This window comes from Pimephales promelas, chromosome 19 (assembly GCF_988280905.1).
Source record: "Pimephales promelas chromosome 19, fPimPro1.hap1.1, whole genome shotgun sequence".
NCBI classification, from domain to species: Eukaryota; Metazoa; Chordata; class Actinopteri; order Cypriniformes; family Leuciscidae; genus Pimephales; species Pimephales promelas.
In genome coordinates, this window is record NC_142787.1 from 16,253,389 (window position 1) to 16,274,314 (window position 20,926).

Sequence of the window (20,926 nt, forward strand, 5' to 3'; positions counted from 1 at the left end):
AATATATTTTACATAAAAATAATTTATTCCTGTGAAGGAAAGCTGAATTTTCAGCATCATTATGCCAGTCTTCAGTGTCACATGATCCTTCAGAAATCATGCTGATTTTACCGTTTTTATTAATTTCTTATAATTATATGTATGAGGAAACCACGATAATTTATTTGATGAATAGAACGTTCAAAAGAACAGCATTTATTTGAAATAGATGTCTTTTGTAACATAAAGTCTTAACTGTCACTTTGGATCAATATGCATCCTTGCTGAATAAAATGATTAATATCTTACTGAGCACAAACTCATATACTGTATGTGCAGTTAATGAGATGGCCATCATCTACCTTCACATCATTCTGTTGACAGGCTTGAAGATGGACTTTATTAAATATCTTGTGCACCCCAAATCAATAGGTCCATGTCAATACCACGAGAGGGCTTACTCACAATCCGGTATTATTAAACTCGCCGGTTCTATTCTGTATTTTCCCGAGGTTGGATGCTTCATCCACAATAGGTCGACTTTTTGTGCATCCATCTAGCTCCGTTTCTAATCTCCAGCAGGCATCAGTTTTATTACCGTAGCTGTGGCCTTTTTGCACCCTTGGGGAGGCATAGTTCCTGCTCTCTGCTTGCGTCCTGTTGTCTGTTAATATCATATTTGCACTCAGTAATTCATCACACACTTATCACGGTTCTTCATCTGTTCTCGGCCTCATTCATCAGGCCTGACCTTGCCATATCCTCCTCTTTATAGATAGCCTAATATTTCTGTGCAGCTCAACCGTGCTGTCAAATATTTCTTAAAGAGCAGCTCTGGAGTGTGTAGCATTTAACTCAGCTTATCTAATCAATCGATAATGTCTAATTTAAGAGGATCATGTGAAATACGGTATGTTGCTATGGAGACCTTAAAACCAGTATTCTTGTTTTAATGCTACACCAAACTCGTAATGTTTGTTGTACTATTATTTCTTAAAAAAAAAAAAAAACACAGTCTATTCATTAGTGGCGTTTGCAAAGTCTAGCATTACGGTTATTATTGAAAAAAGAGGGACATATATAGGAAACAGTATATGCAAGAGCTCTTTTGACATGGGCTAGCAATCAACACCTTTGTAATGTACTATAGCAACAACCCAGAATACCCTAGCAACCGCAATGTGCTAAAAAAAAAAAAAAAAAAAAAAAAAAACTCTAGCAGCATGATAAGCATGTGCTAGCTTTTTTTAATTCATATTTTGTTTGTTAAAAACCACAAACACATCCTCGTTGTTCTCTCTTTTTGTTCCTTTTGTGAGAGTGTTGATTTGGTGTTATTGTATTTTAACATTCGTAACTGTTGCTGCTGTAAACGACCTGTCAGTCAAAGCTGTTGAGAAGCATAGATTGACCTTTTTCTCTCACTTGTCTTGTATCTATTTCTATTTTCCTATAATTTTCCTCATCCATATTGGATTGTAGCCTTTACTTTTTACAATTCAGGCGATATCCGATGGATAACATAAACATCCTATATCTTTTCTCACTGAATATCCTGTTTTACTCAGAAATATGTCCGTTTACAGTAGTAAAGCGAGTAAAATGTGACTTTAATCCTGCTTAGATTGTAATTGGAGTACCACGATTAAAGAGGACCTATGATGCCCTTTTACAAAGTCTTGATTTTTGTACTATTTGTACTACTATTGGACACGTTTTTCATACTTGAATGTTTTAAAAAAATAACATTATTTTACATTATTGCAGCACCTCTCTGTCCAAGCTGTCAATAACGCTATGGTTGTGTCCGAAATCGCCCCCTATACCCTTAAATAGGGCACTATTTGAGGGGACAGCCATTTGTAGTGGTGTCCGAAATCATAGTGGACGTTATACAGTGCACTCATTCAGTCCCACAATGCAAGTGTACAACTGTATGAGGCTCGGCGTTCGAGTCAAACCAAGTCCCGCGTCTCGCTGGAAGATGGCGCCCGCAGCTGAATCAGCCATCCATTTTTTAAACCGCTTGTCCAATGTGGCTGCAGCGTAATATCATACATATATACAGTATATATTCCTGTTTAATTGATTATTAAATTGTTTAATTAAGGTTTATCCATGACAGAGTTTGAGATTTAATCTTTTCATCTTACCAGAGCTGCCAGTTTGTTAAGTCTGAGCTTAAGGCAAATCAAGTTAATCAAATGATTATTAAACAGCAAGCACAAACTATGCAAAATGGCAGTCCCTCTGGCGCACTCTGTGTCTGAATCCACTCTCTTGTTTTCATTCACTCCTTCAAGTTGACAATATTATTACTAGCCTGGGAAATCCCAGACAACTTCCGGCAAATTTAGATTTGCTCTGAAAGTTAGTCTGGCAAAAAGAGCTCATTCAAGCCCATTTCCAATCCGTCGAAATCGAGGGACCAATCAGAAATGTTGGGGCGGCCTTTACATGATGATGACAGCGCTGGGATTTTGAAACAGATTTTGTAGTCTACATTACAAAGATGGACGCTATCGCGAATCAGCTATCGCATCTGTTATAAGCAATTTGAACGTTTCCTGTTTGTTAAAAAATGATCAAAGAACAACACTCGGAGATGTTTCTCCGCCGCTCTGCAAACGTCAGCTCTGATTGGTTTTAGGTCTGGACCAGTGTGTTGTGATTGGTCAAAAGCCTTGAGTGTGTTTAGGAAATGTCACGCCCCTTACCATAACCACAAGCTTTAACACAACAACTAACCCAACTCAACCAGGCCACACCCCTTTTTTGCTTATGTCTTGGTTGGGAATTATTGAAATGAGGAATATTATGATTTGTACATTCCTAGAAAAAAAAAAAGACTATATTCGAGGCGTTTCAAAAAACAGTGCTTACTGATATAGAGAATAACTCTGTTTGTAGTGACTTGGTGCTTTGTGATTTTGCCGACCTTTTTCATGCTCAAACAGCAACGTTACACACTAAAGCAACACACTTTTTTAAAGCATAAAATGGGTCCTCTTTAAAATGTTATCAGTGTTATTTGTTTTCTGAACAGTGGCATATAGGGGGAGAATTTGAGAGTGTTATTTATTTTTTCTGTTCCGTTAGGTGCTGTTGAATATTGCTTACAGTAACTCAATATCTCATTTGTATTGCATTACCATATGCGAGTGATAAAAATCTGTGTGCCTTCAGACTGTTGAAATCTGTTCAAGGATGCTCTCCTGAGCGAATGCTGTTTTATTAAATGAGTTTTGAAACAGTTCATTTGTTTTCATTTGTAAAAAGCATTGGTTTGCCGCCATGGTAACAGACTGTCCGAATGTTTGAATGAATGCTTTCGGTATAAAGGAACCAGAGGTGTAAAAAAAACTTGAGTGAAAGTACAGATCTGGTCAAATATAAGTAAAAGTTGTAAAGACTGAAAGGTCAGAAGTACTTGTTTTTAAAAGTACATGAGTATCAAAAGTAAAAGAGTAAATGTCAATGCATTGTTTTATTATTGTTGCATTTACAGTACCTTATGCCTTATGTCTCTGAAGCAACCTTGTAAATAGACTGCAAAAATCCAATCATGTTTTAGAGACGGAAGAAAATCATGAACTGACTAACAAACGGTAACTACTTTTTACTCAAAGACCTTGCAGTGGAGTAAAAAGTATGATATTATGTCTTTCAAATGTAGTGAAGTTAAAGTAACAAGTTTCCAGAAAAAATAGTGCAGATACTTAAAGGAATAGTTCACTTTGAAATGAATTTTTGATATGTTTTAGCTTACCTCAACGGCATCCAAGATGTAGGTGTCTTTGTTTCCACAGTATTTTCAATTTTGACATTTTTCGGTCAAACGTCACGCAATGTTTACACGGAGATTTCGGAAGTTTTACCTTTCACTAAACATATTTAGATATACGGGAAATCGCAATGGAAGACGATTTCGATACATCTAAATATGTTTAGTGACACAGAGTTGGACACGGAGTTTACACATGCACTGTCATTGGACCTACTCCAGACAGCAAATAAGGAAGGAAAATAGTAATTAAAGAGCAGCACCCACAAATTACTGAACGAGGAGTTATTTAAGATCTCTCCCTCTAAGATGTCTCCCTCTTTCCATCATATTGACTCATTTGAATCAATGATATTCAGGTTGTCATCACAGAACTGCAGCATATCCCATCATGCTCTTTGTCTCAGAGCATCAGTGCAGCTTTAGCAGCCGCTGTGAAAAGGAAATGAAAGCAGTGCTAATGTCAGTCATTTGACAAACGCACATTCTCATGCCATTTACACACACAGCTGTAAGCTGCCATTCAAAACCAGCATGGACATCTCTGACACATCCTAACCATCATCTATAAACACTGTAATATGTGTCGAAGGCACAACCATTTAGGGTATTTTAGATATTATGATTTATTTTATTATTTTAATGGCAGGTACAATATTTACAAAAAAGAATGTAAGACTTGATTTTAGCCTATGTACATTTTTTCCAAGTGTCATGCTCACTAAAATACACTAAAAACAGCAGTATTGTGATTTTTATGTATTGAAAAATACATAAACATAAATAAATACAATATTTTTTTTTTGAACAAATCGCCTACCCTGGTTTTAAAATAGTTTAAAAGGATAATAATTTTAGATTTCAGATTTCTATTTATTATTGGTAATAATATACAGTATATACAGTATATATATATATATATATATATATATATATATATATATATATATATATATATATATTATCACCATTGTTTCTATGCATATACTATATATATATATATATATATACAGTATGCACACCAAGTTAAATCAGTTATAATAATCAGACATAAAAAAAAAAATCAAAACAGTATCTCATAACGTTAAAATAACCCACATATGCATCTATATGGATTGATCCCTTTGTTACTGAGATGAAGTCTGGAAAACACTAATAAATATTTAACGTTTATCCACTGGGCTTTGGTATCTTTGAAAGGCACGGTGCACAACGCTTACCAAATGCTCCTTCTCATCCCTTGGGGGAGAGAAAAAAATGTAACAGGATACGAAAGAAATAATCAAACCAAATTATCATAGTCAATGACCCCTGGATGACACGGACTATTCTTGGAAAGCCTGTATCCTCAGACACATATGCACAGCTAATGCACAGATCCTCAGTGTGCCGAGAGACGTTATATCCACAGGGCAGGGGCTTTGAGACAGAACCAAGATGGTAGATGTGAGAAAAAGAAAAAAAAGTGTTGTTTATCGTCACAGCTCTCTCTCTCTCTCTCTTAGCACATATCAATATTTGCAGCAACATAAAAAAAAAAAAACATCTTGAGAAATGAGGACATTTGGAGATGAATTGGGCGTTATGGAACAAAGCAAGTATCTTATTACCTCAGTATCAGTTTAGATAGGGAAGATTCCTACTATTTATCCTGTTTTGATCTTTTCCTTCTTGTTGTATTGCTGTGTTCCAGGTATTTATGAACAGACATTTCTTATATAACTGCAGTGCTCCTGTCCTGGATGTGAAGATTGCCTTTTGTCAGGTGTGTGTTCCATACAGGTAAATTAAAAGGTAGAGTATTCATTCATTTCCATTCTGCCCGTCATTCTTGTGGATGTGTCATTGCCTAAAATAAATACTGGTGACAGCATGTCTGGGTCCTTAAGGAAGATGTACAGTATAGCTTACACAGGATCAGTTCCTCGCAGATTTCCCAAAATGCATTAAAAGCGTCTTAATGCACTTTAAATATGCATGGAAGTGTGTTCTAAAATCAATGCAGTCATACAGATATATCGTTCAAATTAAAAGCACTTACGGGGAAAAAGAAACTCTGAATCATTTACTGAATCATGTGTTGTTGCAAACCAATAGGACATCACAATATTGTTTCACTCTGAAATATAATGGGTTGCAAATGCTTTTCCATGTTGATAGTTTAGTCAAAAATGAAAATTCTACCATCATTTATTCAAACTCTAAACTAAACCCATAGCTCTAAACCCAATATGTCTATCTGTTTTCTATGGAGCACAAAAATAAGTTGTTGTTTTTTTGCACCCCATCAACACAAATAGGATGAGGGCAAGTAAATGATGACAGAATTTTAAATTTTTGAGTGAACGATCATTTTAAATTCAATTTACAGATTGATGATTGACTGACTTGAGTCAAGAAACAGAATATTTTGTTGACCTGATTAGTATAACTCCTATATTGTGACAAACTTTCTCAAATAACACCATAAACACAATGATTCAATATCAGATTACATATCAGAATACTGTATCATTTCCTGTTAATAATGAAACTTCCCTCTGCTTGATATAAGAACAGTATCTATTCCCAGAGTACAGTAATCACAGTAGCACAGCAAAACATTTAATTACCCACCGCATGTGTTCCTTGAGGTTCTTGTCCTTTTAGTTTGGGCCTTATATGATACTCATCACCTGTCAATGACTTTCTGTGTGACATACAGATCCCTGGTCGAGAGGGCATTAGGCAGAGTTGACTAGTGGATAAAGATTCTGTTAACCAAGAGGTTATAGGTTCAAATCCCAGAAGGATCGATCCATGAAACAACACTGTGGCCTTAAGCAAGACACTTAACCTCTGTGTCCTCCACAGGGACTGTCACTGTAGGAAGTGTTCTGTGGGTCACTTTAAATAAATGTGTCCGCTAAATGAGTAAATGGCAACTGACTCCTGAACCAAGTGTGTTTCATATCTCTAAAAGTGTATCAGCTCTGTTCCAGAATCTGGCTACTGCTTACTGTATATGAGGCACGGGAGACTTGACTGATTCGAACTGATTCCAATAGAGTTTGATGTTTGATGCTAGCTTGACACAATAAAATACTCTAAAAAAGCACACAAAAATATTTGATAAAATAGTATTGTTGTTTTCAATGAATATTCATTAAAAAAATGTGTTCTGTTTGCTACTAATTTATGCTATTTAGAGAATTCTTATAAATGTGATTTTTCCATATTTATACAATTTTAGACTCACTTGATTTGCGTAAATTCGAAAATCTGAAAATGTGTGTTGGGGTTGGTGGTGTTTGGTTGGTTATTGTATGATAATTGAAATAGCCAAATAGCCCTAAAAATACTAGTAAAAGAACTGCATGTATTTTCTAATACATTTATTTCATGGACGGATTGATTCTGACAGCGCTGTGCGAGTTTGTGGTGCCACATGTGGGACGTCCTTTATTGCATGTCAGCCAGGGTTCAAAGTGCCGAATTCAAGTAAAAATGTTGACAATGTATGATTGTGAGAATGTGATATGGCTTAGTGCGATCATCCGATTGCAACTGTTGTGATGTAATTATATAAATATATAGTCGGACACACTGCATGTTTCAGGGTAAAGCACAGCACTGTGTTCATTTTTAGTTGCGATTCACAGAAAAATGCTACTCTGCAAGTGCTTTGTATTTCAGTCAATTATAATTTGCTTTCAGGAACGTAAAATGTGCCAACCATCTTCCTAAATTGATAATGAGAATTGTTTATAAATCTTTTATTGTCAACAAAGAAGACTGTTAAGGTTCCTGCAGTTTGATGCCAAAATAAAAGCTCAAAGGTTTAACGTTTGAAAGCAAATAAATAAATGCAACCATAAATGTTATTTTATTTTAAAATATTGTAATTTTACTGTTTTACTGTAAAATAAAAAAAAATATTATTGTTTATAATAAGTCTATGAATACTTTTATTTTAACATTTTGTATTATCATGATGTATAGTATTATTATTATTATTATTAAATATTGCTTTAATTTAATAATCATAATTGAATATATAAATATATAAAGCACATGCCTGATTTATATATTATTAAATGTTAAAAATGTATTAGTATTATTTTAGCCAATATTCTGGTATGCTACTCGTCCTTCGGATGAGACGTTAAACCGAGGTTCTGACTCTCTGTGGTCATTCGAAAAGAATTGTTGTATGTGTTTTCATCAGGGATGTGATTTTTCCATATTGACACAGTTTTCCAGGTTTTTCGACCTTAAAAGTATTTGCCAATGGGCATTTGGCCAGGATGCCGGGGTTACACCCCTTCTGTAACGCCGGCATCCTGGCCAAATTTGCCCATTGGCCCCCATCCACCATGCCATCCAAATCATCCCCATACACTGATTGTCTTCATATGTATGCTTTTTACCTTAAAATGTCATCTAGGCTGCTCACTAGGTTTCGGAAAAGAACTAATTTCACCACAACAATAAAAACCAAACCATTCAATGTGCTCTATCCCTTGTTTCAATAAAAGGCAGCAATTACTGCAAATCTTAGCTCATTAGCTTCAAATTAGCCCAGTCAGTTTAATAGGGGGGGAACTGCACTGCAGTGAGGGGATACTCCCATGATGAAGATAGACTGTATACAGCACGTAGACGCTCACACACCCAAAAACCGTCTCTATCTCTCTCACACTTATTACCAGTTTTAGCTTGTGAAATTATCTGGACAGCTTCCTCCCTTGGTATACCCGAAATATATTCACTATGTGACAGTTAGTACAATCGATTACACAGTTGGCCCTTGTGCCGTTGTTGGCCTGAACTCCAGAACATAGAGACCCTTGATAACCTTGATAGTTTGATTTAATATAGTGTGATATCTGAGATCTTTAGCCAAGCACAGATAAGATACTCTCTCTAGTAGCGAAACTGAAATGTTTAGATGATATGCTCTTACCCAGCTTACAAAAAATTGTTTTCTGAATGTTTTGATTATGTTGCCATTAAGTTATGAAAACTAAGCTATGAGACAAGCCACATTTTGAAAATATAATATCACAAGTGAGAAATAGTGACTTAATTCATGTTACTTTGTATCTTAGCAGTAGTAGTATTTGTTTGATATTCATATATATTTTTGTGGCTTGTTGCTATTAAGTCTTTCTTCTCAAATAATTGTTGTAATATTTTTCTTCACTCATTTGTGACACCTCATTTCATTTAATCGTTTTAATTTACTTTGTAGTTGATTATTGTGTGTGGTGGTGGTTTGACCTAAATATCAAGGTCTACACAATTACACAATTATGTATTTGTCTGCAAATCATTTAAGCAAAAGCATTTAAATGAGCTTTCATATCCTGTGCTGATGACGAGAATACAAACAGTTTTATCCATACCTCTTTATATCACTATTGAGGTGAATCATAGAATCATTTGCACAGGTTTTTATGACTAATAATAGTCTACAAGTGCTTTGAAGCTGCTTATCAACAGTCTAAACATATTAGATATGATGTTCTCTGCTCATACATCCACTTTTTTCCTCCACGCAGGGGTTTGGCAAACAAGTTGATGTTTCTTACATTGCCCAGCATTACAACATGAGCAAAAGCAAAGTGGACAACCAGTTCTACAGCGTGGAAGTAGGAGATTCCACCTTCACGGTTCTCAAACGGTACCAAAATCTAAAGCCCATTGGTTCTGGGGCTCAGGGAATTGTGTGGTGAGTACTCATGGTGCATCTCTTCGTGTTTTTACCAGGAAAATATGTCCTTGAAATATGGATGTCATAATGATTCTCAAACATCTTGAGGCTTTGAATTTTAAGAGCGATATTTGGGGGGTTTTCCCTGCGGTATGTGATGAATTGCAGTTTCCATTTCATTCGGTCACGTTGCGACGTGACGTCTCTGTTCCCTCTTTCAGGGACCGAGGGTTACATACGAAACCGAGACTTTCCCAGTAGACATCGGCTAATTTAAATCCGAGTTTCAGAAAAGAACATATTGCGCTTCCCAAAATCCCAAACCTTTTGATTTTTGAGTCGTGGCTAATGTGTGGACTGTGGGACTAATCTCGATGACGTTGGCTTTTCCCCTCCCCCATTCCTCTTTCCTTGGATCTGAGTTTCAGTGGCAGCGGTGCATTTGTTGTGGAGAAGGCAGAGAGGCAGGACTGGACTGTTAATGGCATTGTTGATGTGTTCTGGCTGGTTTGCTGGCTGCAATAATCGTGCCTGCTGGATGGACAACCCTGATCTAATTTAACTTCCTCTCCTCAGCAGCAGTCACACGATGTAGCATGGCAGCGGCATTAGCCTAACAAACGCCACATCATTCTCCAGAGAGAGAGAGAGAGAGAGAGAGAGAGAGAGAGAGAGAGAGAGAGGGGCAATAGAAGGACAGTTTAAAAGGATTGTGCAAAGTCACATGTGGTTGTGGTTATGTTAGATTGCTGTACAATGTTTTCAAAATGTTAAACGCTTAGAAGTTAGTTTGCCATTTTGTTTTTACTTACTGTACAAACTAAGTTTCAGTTTGAATTGCAAATCTGCGCAAAAATCGGGCAATTTACCACGTCAGCAGTTTACATATAATAACTGTAAGTATAGTGGGATGATTCATATCATTTTAATTGTTAGTGCAAGATCTTTCGCTTAGAAATTGCTGGTAAATTTCGTCAAATGATTACAAAGAATCGGCACATTGAATCAAACATGACATTTTGAAATATAAAGACAAATATAATTTTCTTGTAAACCGTACTCCAATAGCCCAGTCTTTGCTGTATTTCCAGCTTGATTTTTTTGTGTGTGTGTGTGTGTGACAATTTGAATATAATTACTTTTCTATTATTGACAAATGTAGGACCAGGTTCTGATGGCGTTTTCAAAATTTCGAAAGTTTGGAATAATTAGGATTTTTTTCATGCCTTAGAAAGTCTCTTCTGTTCACCAAGGCTTAATTTATTTGTTCAAAGTATTATTACTATTTGAAATAACTGTTTCTATTTTTGATATATTTCAAAATGTAATTTACAGTATTCATATGATGAAAAGGCTGGATTTTTTATTTTAATATGGTGCTTATTATCAATGATTCACAATAACTGAGCAGCAAATCCGCATATTAGAATGATTTCTGAAAGTGACACTGAAGACCTGAGCAATGATGCTGAAAATTCACAACAGGAATAAATTACATCAGAAAATGTATAAAAATAGAAAACAGTTGTAAATTGTAACAATATTTCACAGTATATAATATGTTTTTCTTTACTGTAAACAAACCAAACATTTATCAGAATATTAAGTATGTTGATTAGGTTACAACGTTTTCAAGGCATAGTTTAGCTAGCTGGGTTTGTGAGTTTATTAAACGAATCCATCAAATCATTCACAGTCCATGTTGGAAAGCTACAGTACATGCTGAATATTTAGATGGCGCAGTGCTGCTTTCCTCAGAGTAACAGAGCTATGAGCATCTGGCATCGTGCTGCTGCTGCTGCTAAAGGTTTGGTCGCTAATAATTTATCATATCACACACACACCAATTTTCTGACTGTTTACGCCAACAGAAAATGAGATTCTATGCCTGGCAGGACTCTCTCCAATATTGCATTTTGGGTAAAAATGTGTGTGCCAAGAAAGTAAATGTACATGCATTTAGAAAAACAAAAAGCATTCTCCACAACATTATTAAGAGAATGCAGCATATCACACTCAGTTTTGAATTATATAATCCATTATGCAAAACAAAGGCAATTTCTCAAGAATCAAAAAGATGCAGTCAGACTCTATGGGGACTTTTGGGCCCAAATATTGGAAGAAAGAAATATGTTATTCCCACATTTTTGTGTTTCGCTGGAAGCTTTTCCTCGCTATTGTATATGTAATCTGTTACAGAGCCGCTAGGATATTGGCATTAGAGAGCATACCACCATTTTCAAACAATTACTATATTGTTGCATATTGCATACTATTCTTTTATGCATGTACTAGCCAAAAGTCTGGGGTCAGTAAGACATAGAGCCCGACCGACCGAAGGATTTTGAAGGCCGATACCGATACAACTATTTTTGGGTTTTAAAATCCGATATTCCGATATATCGGCCGATATTTTATTTATTTATTTGAAACTGGACATGATAGTCACGGATTTTGTCATGCTTATTTGAGTTAAGAGAACTGATGGGGATGTTCTTTTAATTGTTATTCAAGCAATGTATGTATCGTGACCAACTCAACGAGTGTTGCCAACAGGAACTCACTCTAGAGGTGTAGAGTGCCCTCTGGTGGACAAACTATACAACTCCAACACTCATGACATGGTTCAAGCGTGTTTCGTCCGTTTTTATTTTATTTTTGAAATATTAATTTATCGGCCATTATAACTGCCGATACCGATAGTTTGGAAAATGCCTAATATCGGCCGATAATATCGGTCTGGCGATATATCGGTCTGGCTCTAGTAAGACATTTATAATGTATATATATATATATATATATATATATATATATATATATTTTTTTTTTACAAAACTATTAAGCAGCACAAAAGCAGCAAATATTAAGCAGCACAACTGTTTTCAACATTGACACTAATCATAATGTTTCTTTGAGATGCAAATCAGCATATTAGAATTATTTTTGAAGGATCATGTGACACTGAAGACACTGAAAATTCAGCCTTGCCATCACAGGAAAAACTTATTAATATTTTAATTAAAAACTTAAAAATATTAAAATAAAAACTGTAATTTTAAATTATGAAAATGTTTACAATTTTACACTGTAATTTTTTATCAAACAAATCGCAGAAAAAAAATCAGTTTACTGGTACAAAAAAAGTGGTTTTGGTCTAAATAGCTGATTTTGCCCTTCATGACAACTGTGAGGGGGGTGAATGTTTTTATAACTCATCCGTTTAAATTGTATTAAGCCTTAAAGTTCTGCATAATTAAGGGCATGGCCACTTGAGTGACAGGTGGATTACTCTGCTGTCACTACTAGCTGTTTGTTAACTGTCTGTTAGCCATCACGTCAACATAGCTAATCCCGCCTCTTTACTTATTTTCGATTATCCGGGAATACGTGCCATGATGGCTACGGCCGGCTCCGCCCACTCTGAGTTTCAAAAATGTTCTTCAAAAACCTGCGGGTGACGTCACGAACAATACGTCCATACTTTTTTACAATCTATAATTAATCGTAGTATGCAATAAGCACTACTGTAGTACTCATTTCTGATTATTATACACCCTCTCATATTAAAGATGCCATTATTTACATGTCTTGCATATATGACAAGATTAATCTCAGGCACAAACACTGTCATTTATGAAAGAAAAATAATGAGAGCACAAACAAGTTGCTAGGACAGTTCTGAGCTGAAGTCTTGAGGAGCTATAAAGGGGCTGAACAGTGTGATGAACTTGGTGTCAAGTTAATTACTTTAGGCTGTTTAATTTCACCAGGCTGTCACGAAACTCCACTGTGGCTGTCAGTGACTTAGTCACTTTAGGAGGGCTCAGTAACTTAGTCCTCTTTTCTACTTCTTCTCCACACAGAGGTATTCAGTGTTGGTTTGGGGGCATGAGATGTGTTGTGCTTCGATTATAGTGATTATATATGAAGAGTTAAGATGCAAAAGCCTATAAGTGCCATTTGAAATTTTCTTCTAAAATGATCATTTTTATCAAGCTTGTAAATTTAAGTTCAGTAATTTCACTTAAATGGCAATGAAGATTACCTATTAATTGTCATTTAAGTGAAATTACTGAACTTAAATATACAAGCTTGACAAAAATGGTCATTTTAGAAGAAAATTTCAAATGGCATTTAGAGGCTTTTGCATCTGAACTCTTCATATGGTCTTTAATGTATTTAATTAAGAAAAGATGATTCTCTGTGTTTTAAAAATGCTGGAAAGTTCTAAAGACCCCTAAAGATTCATCAGTCAACACAATTGCAGAGTATTTTATCCTTAAAACTGCAGTGTTCCAAAGACAGTCTCAAAAACACAGGATGAAACAGCTGCCGTCACAAACATAACCAATCCCGTCAATGTTTAGGGCGGGGCTTATGGTGATGGAACTACTGTACATGTGTTTCTCTACATGCTGTGATGTTCAAAGCGTCTGACTCTGATGAGGATGGGAATGTGGTTTTTGTAACATTAGCAACACTCTATTACAGGCTAATCAAATAAATTACCGTTTTGTGTCTGACATTGTAAAGAGAGATACTTAAAACTTAAACCATTGTGATACATCGACTTGTAGTCAAGCCTGTATTATTCACTCTTCTTCTTCTTAATCAGTTTCTGCTTCAAAAATATTTGAATTTTTTAATATTTGAATCTTATTAAATTTTCTACTTGTCATTGTGTTGCATTTACGACGAGCGAGTGGATCAGGAAGTCTGAGCTGGTGTGAGTGAGTGGAGGTGGGGCCAATTTGCATATTCATGGGTTGTTCTGTGTATACTAAATGAAGCAAGGACGTAGAGTTACATTCAAGCTATATCAAAAGGCATGAAGAAATTATTTTCACTATGAAAAAACAGTAAATATATGTCTTTTTGATTATCAAAGATGAGTTTTAAGGGATACAATTGTTGACTGCAGAGGGACTTTTATAGAGGAATAAAATTCTGTCATCATTTACTCATCCTCAGCAAATTATTTATATTTCAATCGAATATAGAATTACAAGTCATATTGAATTGAGTTGTATCAATATGAAATATTGGATAGACCTAAAACCAATCAGGGGTGCGTTTCCCGAAAGCATCGTTAGCCAACTATGGTCGCCAGTTCCGTCGTTATCAGCATAGTTCAACAAGTCGGTGTTTCCTGAAACAATTGTTCCAACGAACATTCGCAAACAGCATCGCAAAGTTGTGTGGTTTGAACGACAGCTCTCGACCTGTGGTTAGAGGCATCGTTTCTATATTGCATGACATTTGGAGGTAATAAATCCTTATCTTGAGCAAAATAAGCAAGCTGACATTCAGTACAACCGGTGTCTTTTATTTAGAATACATACAAATGTAATTTACGCCTTTTAGTTTGTCAAAAGATTTAAAGTAACGTGTTTGAAGAGTGTGCATGTGCGAACGTGCTCTACTGTGAGAGAACGAGCCAAATATTGAGTCTGATAATAAAGCAAAATAACTGAGAACAATTTGAAATAGTCCTCAAACATGTCTGTAATTTATATAAAACAAATCTAGCATTAATTGGATCTCAAACAGTTTCATTAAAAGTAGTTATTATACTCCACGTGCGAAACCAACGTGGTTGAACGATACTTTGCGACAATGGGTTTCGGGAAACAGTCGTCACTAGCTAGTTTATTTCTCCAACGATGTATCGTACTATGGTAGTGAAGCAGTGAGCTACGTCGTTGCACGGGAAACGCACCCCAGAGTGATGAAGGAGATGACGGATGAAGAGCGGTGGAGAAACATCTCTGAGTGTTGTTCTTTGCTCGGTTTTTAACAAAAAGGAAATGTTCAAATCGCTTAAAACAGACCCAATAGTTGATTCGAACAAGTAATGTTCGACGGCGGCATCCATTTTTGTAATGTAGGCTACAAAATCTGCTTCAAAATCCCAGCGCTGTCGTCATCGTGTAAAGCCCGCCCCAACGTTTCTGATTGGTGCCTCGATTTCGACGGATTGGAAATGGGCTTGAATGAGCTCTTTGCCAGACTACCTTTCAGAGCAAATCTAAATTTGCTGGAAGTTGTCTGGGTTTTCCCAGGCTAGTTTTGACACTCAGTTTTTTACAAAATATATATTTTTTTTATTGCTTAGAAGAAAGAATATAATGTGACAACGCATTCTCACCCCAAGGCGTCACCTTTGACCATGCTTCAATATTCGCGATCCTACGGCGTCATCTAACTGACGCTAAAGGAAAGCGTCAGTTAGAGGACGCGGTTAGGTTTAGGTGTGGGGTGGGGGTAGGGTACACGCGATCCTAGGGCGTCATCTAACTGACGCTAAAGGGCGCCTAAAGCGTCAGATATTGAAGCATGTCCAAATGCTTCCCAAGGCGTCAGTTAAGTGACGCCTTGGGGGTGAGAATGGGCTGAATGTGAATGTGAGTAAATTATGACAGAATACCATTCCTTTAGATTTTACTAGTGTAATATGATGTAGTGGTTATATGTCAGGTCTTTCTATTTGTGTGAACTGTTTTTTATGCCGTAGAATCAAATGTGGTGTTAAAGTAATTAAAATGGTGTCTGGTTTGTGACAGCTGCCTGTAGGCAGGGCCCTCGAAGAGCAAAACTGCAATGCATTTACCACCTAGAGAGACAGCCATGACATCATCTTTGACACAAATGGGTATCTATGGGTGCCATTAGCCAAAAAAAAATAATAATTATCTCTGAAACTGCCGTTACCATGGACACATCAGTCCTCGGTTCCAAAAAAAAAATGCTCTAGAAACTTTCCTGCTGTTGCTCAGAGAATATCTTGCCTCCTAAATTCATACGGTTTTGTTTTCTAAACATTGTTTCAATATTTACATCAATTCCTTTTGTGATTTTTCTTTGATTTAGCTCATTCTGAAGATTTTCTTTTACTGTGTGTATCAGTGTTATTTTAGCATCATTGAGATATTATTGTATACTATTTATTAATATTTAAAATATATTTTTATTATGGCTGTATATTCAAGTTATTTTCAATTTTTTTTTGCCCTTGAATAAGTGAATATTGTAACGTAATTTTCTTTCAATTTTGATTTTTATTTAATTTCAAGTAATGATTTTTTTTTAAAATGGTTTTAGTTTTTGCAACTATAATCCTGATGTGTATATGTATGTACTGTAGGATTTCTCCTGTTTCGATGTACCTCACCCCCTTCTGCTTTGACCATCTGCTGTATTACAAACCCCACAGCTCTGACTTTTCACTCAAATAATCCATAGGTGAATCAAAGATCCTTATGGGCGTTCTCCAATTCACACTATTATTCAGATGCAGACAGGCATTATCAAACATGTAGTTTTGACTATTGTGTTATAGTGGAGGATTAAAAAAGGTTGCATCGAAAGCAGAAAAAGAGTGCATTGAGCAAGTCCACATCACACATTTTATTCACCCACAAGGCTTTTTAATTGGTTTCATTGGCAATAAAAGAGTGAAAGTCAGTTTTGACCACATGGCATACTTTCAACTTGTCTGTGGCCACAGGAGGAAATCATTTTTCAATCACTGCTGCATTTCCTGGTCCTGTTCAATGTCAATGGTGTTTTAAGCTTAAGCAGCACATGTCAACATGGTTAAAGAGCAGCTTTTCTCAGTGCAGCCTTGTGGGATGAAGCATTAAGTCATAAACCTCAGTAGCTTTCAGAACATGATGGCTTCTGCTAGCACTCCTTCTACCTGGTGTAGTCATAAATATTATAGTGTTTTTTAACAACAGCTCTCCTGCTGCATTAAACATATACAGTATAAATATATAAGGTTTCGGACCTCAATTTCATCATGCCAGTTTTTGACATGACAGTTTTGATGCAATTTTTGACCAATATAAATATTATCATAGTGAAAGACAGGAAACAACTGAGATGAGCACGCACTGTTTTATTAATGCTGTTTTTGTTGCTAATTTATTATATAATTTAGTGGCTCCATTTGCCCTCCAGGTATACTTGTTAAATGAAGATACTGTTTCGTTCAGGAAATTGAATTGGGACTCAGTTCATTTTATTTTAGATTTAACTTCTTAAATACAATTAATATCAGCCTTCACTTATTAAATAACACTAATGTGTTATTTTACAATGAGCCATTGGCCACCTGGTTTTCTGCAGTGCTTTGGACTTGAAGCCACACTTGAGTTATTTTTTTATAGAGTTCAATACTATTGCTGCATTTAGAGAGCTGTCTCTGTAGATGTAGATCCAGGTCACTAAAGACCCGGATATGTAATAATGATTGGCGAAACATTCATACATGTAAGGGTTAACTCACATAAATTAAATGTTCAGTGTGCTATACATTTAAAATGTAACAGACACTGACTATGTCATTGTAATATTTGCTGACTGATTTGTGATTGGTCTTTAATCATGCGTTTATTTGCATACTGAATTGTTATTGCCATTACATCTAACTAAACTGAAAACAAGACGTGTGCTGACCATTTCATTTACACAGAACCAAAACTTAACACCTAACATTACATAACATGTTATTTCTTTGTGAAAATACAAATCTAGTTGCATTTTATACTGTTCATAATTTTAGAATTGAAATTAGCTGCAAATTAAAAAAGCACTTTGCATCTTTAAAATTGCTTTTAGGCCAATGGTTAGATGGGGAATTGTGTTGAATTCCATTCGGAATCTTTTAAACATTTAAATGAATTCCGTTCTTTTCAATAACTCATTAGTTCAATTTTTTATTCACAATTTGGTTTTTGTGGTTAATTAAGTGCATAATCTGGGTAGATAAAGTGTATTTTTTTATTTCGAATTTTCACACTACTCACTATTATACTACACAACTTAGAATAGTGCAGAAGTCTGCAACTTGGGACGCACCTATTGTGTTCCATACGTTAATATTGGTTTCTCTCTCTCTTTCTCTGGCAGTGCTGGATATGACGCCGTCCTGGACAGAAATGTGGCCATTAAGAAACTCAGCAGACCCTTTCAGAACCAGACTCACGCCAAGCGAGCATACAGGGAGCTGGTGCTTATGAAATGTGTCAATCACAAAAATGTGAGTGCCAGAGCTCAATATCACCCATTGTCCCATTGGACGGACCCATTTGTTCAGGCCTAGTTAATGTGCATGCATGTTCTAGAGAAATTAAAAAGATGATTTGTTTGTTAAACTGGAAGGCAGGAATATTGTGCCAACTGGCCGTTATATTTAATATTCCTGTATATAACACACGTACAGCACACGAACCTCAGGTCGAGATAGAGAGAGAGAGAGCTTGGTGGAGATTGATGGCATTGGATGATTAATAAGTTAAAGAGAAAGGGAATGATAGTGTTAAGAGATAGATGAAACACTTTTTTGGCAACTAAAGAGTTCACTTCACAGTGCTGCTGCCAGATCTCCTGTCCTCTCTTTCTGAGACTCGTTTTTTATAAAGGACAGCTGGGACGTGACAGAAATACAAATGTGCTTTTTCTATCATCCTCAGCTTTTATTGCCTGTTGAGCAGCCCTTTTATGAATCTCTCGGCCTCTTATTCAAGAAAAATAACTGGGCAATAGTTCACAGAGAAATTATTATTTACTCACCTTTGTATCCTTCGAAACCTTCGATGCTGTTATTAGCCTGTGGAACAAATGAAAAAAAAATTTTTTTTTATCTATTTTAAAATCTTTATCCCATGGAACATAAATAAATAACATTAAATATATATAAATCTAAAAAAAAAAAAATATATATATATATATATATATATATATATATATATATAATATTTTTTGATATTGATTTATATATATTTTTGAAATTGTCATACAATTAGGACTTGAGAAGACTTGTTAAAAGAACATTTTCATATTTGTTGAACCATCTCAAGGGGTTTATCCTATTCAATAAACTTATATCAATCAATCAATTCTCTTCTTTTCTCCTCCAGATAATCAGCTTATTAAATGTATTCACACCACAGAAGTCTTTGGAGGAATTCCAAGATGTGTAAGTAATGTTTGGGGATTTTTCCCACTTTTATTTATATAGCTCTTTATACAAAATAGTTTTAAAGCAGCTTTACAGCGATAACAGGGTTATGATTTAATGAAGCAAACAGGTCATTTCGGCTGTACAGCGGCTCTAAAAGAAAAAAAAAAAGGTGTAATTGTTCAGCTGAGGTTAGTTCAGTGTTGATTCAGTTCCACTGTAAATATCATGAATTATTAAATTAGTTCATTCAAAGTCTGGATATAAACCATTTGCAGCTAGTGAACAACAATTCTGAAACTAATAGTTCTGGCTCTAGAATCTGACTGGATTTTTTAAAAATTTTTTAAAAACTAAACTGCTTTTCCTTTGAAAAGAAATATATAATCAGAAAGGGAAGGGAACATTTATTGGTAAAGTGTTTGTATTTGAATAAACATTATTAATAATTAAGATGTTTTTCATGCATAATATGCAATACTTGTGTAAACATTTGCTGAAAAACCAAGTACAGTCAGTACAAGTACAGTGATTTATGATATTTCAGATGAGTTACAGCATGGCCCGGGGTGTTGGAGCTCATGCAGGGTCCCAGTATAACTGCTGTGATGTAGCAGAGTGAGGGTGATCTATCACCTACAGTCGCTCATACTCTCGCTCTGGTTGGTCCCGATGCTTGAGTCAGTCCAGTGGCACCCTTGCCTTCATTTATTCTACACGCTGTGTGGACTAATCTAGAGAAGGATCAATATGTTGAGTATGAAACGTCAAAGCCGGATGATTTGAGTGTTAGGATGGATGGGGCATGACTAAAACATTATAAATCAACAAACTCGATTCAGATGATTAGCTTAGATTGTGGCCAGCAAAAAAAAATAAATAAATAAAAAAAGTTACAGTATTTACATTGTGTATGTATGCATATATATACAGTATATATACACACACACATATACATACAGTACACACACACACACACAAATGTACCACACTACTGTAAAATAGTGAGTTTTTAAATGTAATAATTTTATAGAATAGAATAATTATATTTAAAATAATAATAATATAATAAAACATAATAACAGTTATACATATCTGTAAAAATATAAGTCATAAAAATGATATACAAATAAAATATAAATAAATAATAACAATTATATAGAATATAAATATTTTGTGCACCTTTGCATGATTAATTGAAGGTCAACTCTCTGTTTTGGAACTAAATGAATTACAAATGTGATGTTTAATCCATAAATGTGCAGCCATGGCTTTTGAGCACTCAGCAGAATACAGTTGACTGTTGGTTTATTCATTCAACGACTTGCTGACTGTCATCAACCGACAAGTATTTTCTCTGCATAAGAAGTCATAAAGATCCGCATCGATCCACAAAAGTCTCTTTTGTACATTTAAGAATGCATGAATGAAGCCATGCCAATGAAACAAGACCGAATCAATGCGGCAGTCACTGTTACTGGTGTCCGGCCTGTGAAATTCACAT

At 35.4% G+C, this 20,926-nt stretch overlaps 1 protein-coding gene across 10 annotated transcripts in view; it reads left to right on the plus strand.

The window, feature by feature from the left end:
* Positions 1 to 20,926, plus strand: part of mapk10 (mitogen-activated protein kinase 10) — a 65,346-nt gene that overhangs the window by 19,987 nt on the left and 24,433 nt on the right. For 8 of the 10 annotated variants that reach the window (XM_039672625.2, XM_039672645.2, XM_039672681.2 and 5 more), the window contains exons 3-6: positions 5,457 to 5,528; positions 9,307 to 9,476; positions 18,372 to 18,501; positions 19,382 to 19,440. In XM_039672625.2, the coding sequence (XP_039528559.2) occupies positions 5,457 to 5,528; positions 9,307 to 9,476; positions 18,372 to 18,501; positions 19,382 to 19,440 (431 nt within the window). Of the gene's footprint in view, positions 1 to 5,456; positions 5,558 to 9,306; positions 9,477 to 18,371; positions 18,502 to 19,381; positions 19,441 to 20,926 lie in introns of all 10 variants that reach the window. The other 2 variants (XM_039672654.2, XM_039672664.2) reach the window with 2 other exon arrangements.